The sequence below is a fragment of the Epinephelus moara genome, chromosome 17 (genome assembly GCF_006386435.1).
Source record: "Epinephelus moara isolate mb chromosome 17, YSFRI_EMoa_1.0, whole genome shotgun sequence".
Classification (NCBI taxonomy): Eukaryota; Metazoa; Chordata; class Actinopteri; order Perciformes; family Serranidae; genus Epinephelus; species Epinephelus moara.
Genome location: NC_065522.1, coordinates 9,966,586 through 9,976,274, shown reverse-complemented (window position 1 = coordinate 9,976,274; position 9,689 = coordinate 9,966,586). Strand labels below are relative to the sequence as shown.

General features: G+C 42.6%; 1 protein-coding gene across 1 annotated transcript; it reads right to left on the bottom strand.

Moving 5' to 3' along the window:
- Positions 1-934: 934 nt before the first annotated feature.
- On the bottom strand, positions 935-9,178 carry syt4 (synaptotagmin IV). The gene is made up of 5 exons (XM_050067995.1): positions 8,842-9,178; positions 6,194-6,813; positions 5,779-6,102; positions 2,284-2,404; positions 935-1,805 (listed from the first exon to the last, which is right to left on the bottom strand). The coding sequence occupies exons 1-5, from the start codon at positions 8,873-8,875 to the stop codon at positions 1,486-1,488; spliced, it is 1,419 nt and encodes a 472-aa protein (XP_049923952.1). The 5' UTR covers positions 8,876-9,178; the 3' UTR covers positions 935-1,485.
- Positions 9,179-9,689: the final 511 nt, after the last annotated feature.

Genomic DNA, 9,689 nt, shown 5'->3' with positions numbered 1-9,689 from the left:
ATAATGATATTAAAAGAGGCTTTTACCTTCGATAAAATTATCTCATGGGTGATTTTCTGTGAAACTGAGCTGTTGGATGTCACGATATTAAAATAAAATCTGAGCTTAACCTTAACTTTTTCCATTAATCCTAAAAGAGCTAAAAAGCTTTGAGTGGTAATAACTTACCTCTGAGCACACACACATCCCTGTACTACCATCTTTTAGAGGATCTTCATTTAAATTATGCATTCCCGGCCCCTTACCCTAACTTCATCCATAACAACTAAACACCTAACCCCAACCCTTACCATAAGCCTAATCTAAACCTAACACTAACCTGAACCTTTAGACCAAGTCTTAACCCTCAGACAGGCCTTTGAAGAAGTGAGGACTGGCCAAAATGTCCTCACTGTGCTTGAAAAACGTTTTTCAGTCCTCACTGTGTAGCAAGTACAAGAACACACACACACACACACTTAACTTCTTGTGAAATAAATACTTCACACTCATTTTTTTTTCTCAGAACTTGCCATATTTTATAGTAAGGTACATACATTTACATTTCAGCTGTCTTTGTGCTCACAGTAAGGGGGACAAAACACCTACAGTAAACATTATGTGGCTCACATCTCTGCAGAGCTAACGCACACACATGCACCCATACACACACACTCACCTCAGCACAAGCACTCTCATATTGAAACACACACGCACGCGCACGCACACGCACACGCACACGCACACACATAAATGCATCCACAATGAACTGTCCCCAGTGCACTCAGTCTGTTCCAGTCTTTTCTCAAACCACCTAATTTAGGCTTTCTTGTACTTAATAAGTAATCATATATGAAATACCACTTATACTTACAAAACATGTTCAACAAATCAACCATAAGAGTACAAAACAAGAACATAAATAAAAACAATCTACATCTTTATGAAGAAAACATTGTCGTTATAAAATAAACTTTAATAATCCACATTTTTTACAGCATTGTCAGATGTGGTTCATTCTGGTTTTCATATGTTGGACTAGATTACTATTTATAGGAGGAAGAGCTGAAGAAAGAGAAGAAGAAGAAGGAGCAGAGGAAGAAAAGAAGAAGAGTAATAGCGACATTTAAGACATTCTGCACTGCACACGGTTACAGTGACAATTGGTTGTTGCCATGGAGATGATGCTGCATGTTACCAGGTGGTTTTCGGTGACAGTCTTTGGGATCGTTTAAAGCTATGGGGTTCCCTTTGTCATGCCCCGCCCTCCCTGCTGAACCCCGATAACTTCAAAGATAAGTGATTAGATGATTGAGTGAGTGATGACATCACTTCAAATGACCCTCCCCACAACATCAAAGTCCCCTCCCCCTTGTTTCCCACACTGAAAGTCCATTGGGTACTGACTAGCAGGATGTTAAATCCTGCCCATCCTCATTCCGTCCCTCTCATTGTTGGACCAGATCGGACATGGACGACAGAATCCACCAACAACACCCTGGCACTCTAATCCTCTGACAAAGCGTGCCACTTGGCAATCTGGCGACGCGGGTGGTCGCAGATCTCCCTCCAGTGCTCGCCAGGCGTGCCCGCCGCTGATGTGCCCAGCACCAGGCGCCCGAGGACAGTATTGGGGCAGCGTGAGTTGCCTGTGTCTGAGTCCATCAGCAGCAGCTCCACGCTGGTGTCCCTCAGCCCCTCGTCAGAGGGCAGATCAAAGACAAAGAGCTCATTGAAGACCGGGTTGGGGGAGCACTTCTTCACGTGGGTCTTTTTCTTGCAAACACGCTTCTTCCCATGGTACATGTTCACCTTGACGTACGGATCTAGAGAAGAATGACAAGAGCAGATGAGCAAAGTAAGGACAGAAGCAAAAAAAAAAAAAAAAAGGCATGGTGAATATCCATCCCTGCAGCCGCTGCAGAGAGCCATATTATTCCTAAGCCAGATCAATACGGCAATCAATGGAGCGGAAATGATGGATGCTGGTGATGCGGACAAAAGAGGCTGGCTGTGTAAACACTGTGTGTGTGTGTGTGTGTGTGTGTGTGCATGCTTGTCACTAAAGTGCTCTCTATCACATCCTGATCAGATTACTTGAGTGCGGTGGCGGTATCATTACGGCAACTATCGCAGCATCCAAAGTAGTCTGGGCTACTTGGCAGGAAGAGGAAAATGATTGCATCCGTTTACGGTCATGTGGAGAAAGTTCATGCACATTCATTCACATTCAAGTTCATGCTTTTGTGTTTGTTTGTGTAAGCAGTGATCCCATGGACTGCATTTTGAAAGGATTTGCTGTACCTGTAGGTCCATTGTTTTCAGTCTTGGGCAGGTGGCGGGCTTTTAGGACGACCACAGTCAGAGTGTTGGTGGTGGACTGGTAACACAGGGAGAGCAGCAATTCTCCTCGGCCTGAGGACTTCTGTGGAGAGACAGGGGAAAGGTGAATTAGTGTCAGGTGGTGAGAGACACAATACCGGTGGAAAATAAAACAAAATGGTGATGCAAAAAAGAGATGGCAGGTGTGACAAGGGACTGAGAAGAAGAGATTTCCTGACATGTTTACCAGCGTCTGAACCAGACATGAACTGGCACCGAAACATATTTAAGGCAGCAGACTAAACAAGCCAAAACATGTTTCTTTCCTCACTTTTAAAATGAAAGTTCCCCTTATCCTGATCCTATTTATTGCCACAGAGGCTGATATATATGTTAATATACTGTGAATATAGTGTTGAATGAGGCTAAAATCACTGCCACTGTATTTACATCTGTCCTTCACAATTTCTTTCACAATTTAACAAGTTTTACCAGGTGAAATTAAGAAAAGAAAAAATACACGCAGTAGCAGCTAAAAGGGTGTGACTATTTGAAAATCTGTACATTAATAATGAAGCAAATTATTAGCTACTATCAACATCCTGTGGTGAAACCTGCAGCTGCTTGTACTGCAAATGGTGTCAGTGCTGACAATTAAATGACTGTCAACTAAATAATCACCACCTGCTTATGGCTTGTGTTATACGCTAACCAGCACAAATGTGTGATTGAGAAGCTCCCTACTCTGCATTTGCAATACAAACACATACACACACACACACACACACACACATCCATGTCTGTGTCCACACCCAAGAGAGCTGACACCTCGGATGCTGTGATCACACTTAACGGGATGTCGCGCCTCAGCTCATTGTTGCCATGGCAATAAGAAGTAGCACACAGACAAAGACAACTTCTACCACTGACCCGATGTTTAGGTCTCTGAAAATACAGGTGTGTTTCTATATCGCTCCTCTTTGGTCACGGCATATTCATTAAAGATGAAAGAAGTAGTGACTACACTTGAAAATATATCCTATGCTTAATTTAATGTTTTTATCATCCTCCAGGGTGAAAACAGGGCGATGGCAATGCTGCTTGCGACATGCTGGATTGATTCCTCTAAGTGCTGTGTGCTCACGCATGCACACAGTCACCCACACATACCCACACAAAGCAGTGAGACATAATCTATGCCATGCAGACAAAGAGAGCCACCACCCTGTTAGTAAAAGGCTGCTTCTAATCTGATAGAACAAGGGAGACGGCTCGTACTGAGAAAATTCAGCCAAAAAACAGGTCTCATGCTGATATGAAATACTAGATGGAATTATGAATAAACTATTCCGTTTGATTCTGTCTTTGCATTCTGTAAAGCCCTTTTGTCAACCCCTCAAAAGGGTTGTTTGCACCATTATTTGCACATAAAGTGGTGCCAGTCTCTTTGTATAAAGAGAACACTTTAAATAAGGACAGCTGGTACACAGTAAAGAACTATAGTTAAAGAGGCCAAGGCGCTCTCTCTTTTCACCTGCCAACATGAAATTACAAAAAAGAATCCAGAAGACGAATCCCACTGCGAAGCAATATCACAGATTCTAAAACTAATTTTCTATTGATCGAACTAAAAAGCGTTCAGACACAGCAGACTCCTCCCTACAGCTTTATGAGATTTGTCCCTCCTGAGACCCAAATGAGAAATGGAACTGAAAAAAATATGGTTACTCTCCGCTTGGAGAGAGCCAGCAGAACATGGTTGAGGAAATATTATCCTCTTGATGATGAAAATACAGAGGGAGCTCTGCTGAGGGGGAATGAACCTTTTATATATCTCAGAATCTGAGCTGCATTTCCAGGCACTTCTCTGGAGTACTATATCGTATCAGAGATCTTTAAAGATATTACAGATAGTTCACAATCCTCCTGGGAAGGTACAAATGTGTGCGAACTCATCCTTTGCCACATGGTAGGCACAGTGCCCCCATTAGAGCTCTGTAGAGTACAATATAAGCCCACAAATTTATCATTACATTGATATCATCTCACATTCCACCTGCAAATGGACAAATGCTCATGTACAGCCAGGCTATCGAGTTCAAATCTATAGAGCGCTGCTGTATACAATACCACAGACCTATGATAAGGATAGACATATCGTCTTACAATCCATCATTTACATTCACCAGTACACTGAATGGAATGAAGCCAAGCCTGCTGCGAAGTTTAATCCAATGCATTTCCAAGAAATACACAGTATCATAGGTGTCACAATACTACAACACAGTACGCCAGCCCACAGCTCAACAAATGGTTCTGATGACACAGTACATGACGGTCCTCTAAAAGGAAAAATGTCCTCCTGGAAATGAGCTAAAGTACATTTGCGGTTCTTACAGTTGCCAGGAACAGCCAGTCTGGAGCAGAAATCTATTGACCACCAGCTCATTGATCCATAATGGTGTGGTGTGGGTATCACTCCATCTATTCAATACACTACTGGGAACGTAAAAATGGCCATTTGATTCCCTTTGAAACTGTCCATCTCTGCATTACTGTTTTAATTCCCTGATGCTGTTCGGATGTAAAGATCTTCACTAAATTAAACATAAATTAAGTTTAATTAACTGTATAATTGACATGTGATGATCTACGCCTTGTTTGCTACGTGGTAGAGGAAACATGTCATATCATATCTATTTCCGCTGTTAAATGCATTGATCACATAAACAACATTTTTTAAGGATTTCAGACGAAGCAGCTCTTTGGCAATATGGTTAATTATGTAAAACTGAAACAAAAACTGGTAACGCAAATTTAAGAAAGAAACAGCAAAGGCGGTCACACATCCAAACTCGCAGCAGTCCATCTAGAAACATCACCAGACGTCAGTATCAGCTTTCAAATCCATAATGGTGCAACAGATCTTGGTGTCGTCCCCACAGAGGGATACACTTCCTATCTGCCTCCTCCATTGGCTTCATTTAACATTATTCTAAAGTAACTAGTGATGAAAGTGAATTACTCGGGGCATTTGCAAAATATATTGCTCAGATTGAAATTTAACACTTTATTCAAGGTGCAGATTATACCATTGGAGTAAATTAAAACTTGAGAATGTGGTTTCCAGAAATATAATGTGATGTATTTCCATTTAGGTGAGTAAAAGAAAGTTTCATAATTCACATATATCATTGTATTTTAATAGGTAAATGGTTTTCAAGATGATTATGTGCTGATTGATGCACTGATTAATATTGTAACAGTGGAAGCACTCTAGCACTTTCCTTATGATGAGAGAAATGATGAGTCATTATTGGAGCCGATTTGCATTTTGAAGTGATTTTGTATTCTGTTTGACTGATATATAAAATAAATGTGTTGCAAAGAAAACTGATTTTAAAAAAAAGACAAAAAAATAAAGAAATAATCATGAATTTAAAAAGGTTCAAACATCCTAATTGTTTCACATCTTACCTTGACATTCTTCTTGATGATCTCTCGGCTCATCAGGACACGCCCTTCCGATAAGTCGATCCCAGACAAGGGTACGAGGGTCTCTCCGATGACCTCATCACGTGAGAACCTATCAAAGCTCAGCACCATGAAGTGAAGGGCCAGCTCTGACACTCGGGCCAGCGGGATCCCGTAGAAGCTGAAGGTTTCGTCAAAGGCAGGGTCCAGAGTCTTCCTCAGGACTCTGGTCTTCACTCGGTGCTTTTTCTCTGGAAGCAGGGTCAGTTTGATGTAAGGGTCAGAGGTCAGCGACTGTTCATCAGTTGGGGTCAGGCCATGGGCTTCCTGTATCCAAAGTCAAATCAATCAATCAAGACTTTGTCAAGCCTTAAATTCAAAATTCTATCAAAAAACTGATTGTAAACACATACAGTACCTTGATATGGACAATGAATGCCTTCCTCTCTGGCTGGTACTCCAGGGAGAAGTGGAGGGTTCCTAGCCCGCCCTCCCTTTCTTCTCCCTGGGGCTTGTCCACAGCGGGAGTGGGCGCCTGGCTGGAGAGGGTGCTGGATGGTGAAGGGAGGTCACGGCGGTCCATCACCCCAGGTTGAGTGAACCCTGCATGGGGAGAAGGCAGCTCCAGGTCCGGGGAGCTGCGCACCTTCTGGTGGTGGTGATGAAATGGTTTGGTGGTGAAGTTGCCATTCAGATCCCGTTTCTCCAGATCCAGATGTAGAGCCGGTCTGGAACCATTTGGGCTTGCCGTCAGTTTACCGGTGCCAGATGGACTCATTGGTGACACAGTGTGGCAGTTTCCATTAACATCAGTTTTACTGGTGTCGTTACTTGTCGTGGTGGCAGGAGCAGCAAACTTCTTCTTGCCGCTGAGGCTCTCCGGGTAGATGTCGACCCCTTTGAGCATGTGCACAAACTTGTAGGGAGGTGTCTTCTGGGATTTGGTGTTCTTGCGCTGGCAACAGATCCATGCAAAGGCTGACACAGTGAAGACAAGGCCGAAGACACTCACCACAGCAACACCTACTGGCACTGCCACTATAGAGGGGAACAGAGATGTAACTTTCATTAGCATTGTCTGACCACACCCCCTGACAAATACTGTAGAACAGGCATCAGTAAAACAATTCACCCCAACAGATTTTATTGTTGAATTCAGGCAATTGAATCCATTTTGTGTGTCTGACTGACGCAGGCTGCTGTCTTGACTCAGAGGGAGATGAAAACAACGCAATCTGTTCAACCCTGATGAAATATAATCAGTACTGTGTGCATATTCCAAACATGGCTACAGCAAATCAACAGGAAACAGCTGGTGTAAGTAATGAACTGCTGGGAAAACCACCTAACGTCATTATGTGACTGGCTGATTTCTTGACAAGAGGTTTATAAAAAATGACTGAACTCAGAAGCAGAACATCGAAAAGTAAAAAGACCTCAGCAACAGTACAAATGTTAGAAATAAGTGTATGTATTGACGAGTCAGTTAATAATATTATAGCCTACATGTCAGGGACATTTTTTTGACTAATAAACAGGCCAAAAATTTGTGATACGCCCCGTGTTATAAAATTCATACTCCTCCTACAGCAGGGAAAGATTGTGCTCAAAGTCAGTGATACTGACTTCAACAATAACATCACTTTAGGGACCTAGCTCCTTTTAATGGTACTTTTGTCTTCTGTAGTACCACTAAAACGTTACTATAGAGACACATTACTGGCATATTTTTCCTCTCGGTGTCTGAGTTCTTTGTTTTGTGCCGTTGAACTGTGACTCAACAGCAATCACGCTGCCTTCTCATGCAGTCAGAGTTAATAGGTCTATTTCAATGGAGGAAAACGCACACCAGTCCCTGCAGTTAAGAGGGCGGCCCAGTGGAAAAGCACTCAGGTTAACACCCATACAAAGAGAGATGGAGACAGGGGTGAGGGTGGGGGTGGGGGATATTTACCCCTGTATCTTTTTCATCTGGTCAAATCTACCTCGATGATCAGTTTTTGATCATAGATTTATAATTTCTCATACAACAGCCTTGTTGCCTGGGTGATTCTGAGAGGGTCTCATGTGAACACACAGCAAAAAAGTATGTTAACAATATGCAACTACTTATTTCCCTGTCATTTACTGATAAGGCTTTACAGGTAAATGGTGATGTCTTAGGAGTTTGCTGCCATTTCTGATCACACAAGCCTTTATGTAATTTATGTTTCTGTGTATTTTTTAAAGGTTACAATGCCTATACATTCATTTCAAGTGTATATACCTTAGAAATAGAATTATTAGTAATATTTCTATAATATATACTGTTAACTAGTTCCTTTCTGTGATAGTTGTGGGCATAAGATCAATTCATGTACCACCTGTCAGTAAGGAGGGACAGTAAGCTCATTTCAATCTGAGAACAGCACTTGTACACGCTGATTCCTTCCTTCTATTGTCATTAATATTTCAGCCTGGCATCCTGGGTGGAGTGGCTTTCAAGGCAACAACAACAACAGGCAGATGGATGTGGCAACGGGAGGGCGGTGAGAGAGAGAGCTGCTGAAGCGAGGGGGAAATAAAGCAAACAAACAGGTGCTTTCCATGCTTCCTCTGTGCTATAGTAACACCTACTCGAATCCATTAATAAGTAATAAACATAAATCAACTTTGCTTGTATTAGTATCTCAAAACATGTGTCTCCACCTTCCTGTTTGGTTAGTTTGTCTGATCCATACTGTAGCTGTCGCCCTGGAGCTAGCTGCAAAATGGAGGCTGGAGGTCTCCCCAAACACGTTGTTCCACACTGGAGGAGTATTTTTTCACAGAATACTCTAACATAACTGTACTGTTATTATTTTTTGGCAATAATTTAGAATACATTTAAATGACTCTCATAAGCTTTTTTGCCAATTTGTATCTTTAATTTAAAAGGTATTGGTGACTAATAACGATGGGTAATACTTTTTGAGACGAGTCACGTGTAATGAGAAACTCACTTTCTGAAGATTTACAAGACACAAGGCTACCACCAACATCCTCACACATTCAGTCATCTGTAATGAGTCAAAGCCTCACACTCACCGAGCTGAGCTCCGTCCTCCAGCATTGGAGCCATGTTCTCTGTCCGAGGTGCTGAAACAGCCACACACAGCTCTCTCCTCTGCGGTCAACGCGCTGTGCCGATGGATGACGAGGCGCACTGTATCTCCACAATATCTCGGGCTTTGATTACGTTGAATAATGTAAAGGCTTTTGTACGGCTTCAATAATTAAAAAAAAGCAGTCCCAGAGAGAAGGATGGAGGGATGCTCTGTCTTCGCCCTGCTGCTGTTACTCTGCGATGCGTGAGTGTGTCTCAGAGGCGGCAACACCCCGTTTCTTCTCCCTCCCTCTCTCTCTCCCTCTCTCCTTGTTTCCTCAGTCTCTCTCTCCCTCTCTCCTTGTTTCCTCAGTCTCTCTCTCCCTCCGTTCGCAAACTCCCCCCTCCCATGTCTCCCTCCCTCCCTGCCGGTAACGCTGAGCTCATCAGTGCTGACGCAGTAGTGACGGAGGCTGGCTGTGAAATCAGGAACCCCGGAGTAGCAGCACAACAGGGCTGCCAATTTCTCTGATTGATTGTTAGGGAATGGACGGTTTTAGTCTGTATCTCTCTCCTGTGTGTGTGTGTGTGTGTGTGTGTTATTTCTCAATAAGACTGTTGAATGGATGTAGCCCTGTCATTCATTAAAGTAAGTGGTAATTTGCCTGATAGGTTTGTATGCAGTGAAGCTTTCCTTTGATATAGATTGATAGTAATTACAGTAACAGGTCAGTTAAGTACAACCAATTAATTTAGTAGTCTACTGTGTATACTATGCCTTATAGTACAATTCGTTATACATATACTTCCGAAATACTGCAAATTAACAGTGACTGGACTCACAGGCCAA

Coding starts and splice junctions, on each gene's coding strand:
- syt4 (XM_050067995.1), bottom strand. CDS start 8,875: ATGGCTCCAATGCTGGAGGACGGAGCTCAGCTCG. Junction 6,814..8,841: donor GGAGGACGGAGCTCAGCTCG/GTGAGTGTGAGG, acceptor TCCCCTCTATAG/TGGCAGTGCCAGTAGGTGTT. Junction 1,806..2,283: donor TGAAAACAATGGACCTACAG/GTACAGCAAATC, acceptor ATTCTTCTCTAG/ATCCGTACGTCAAGGTGAAC.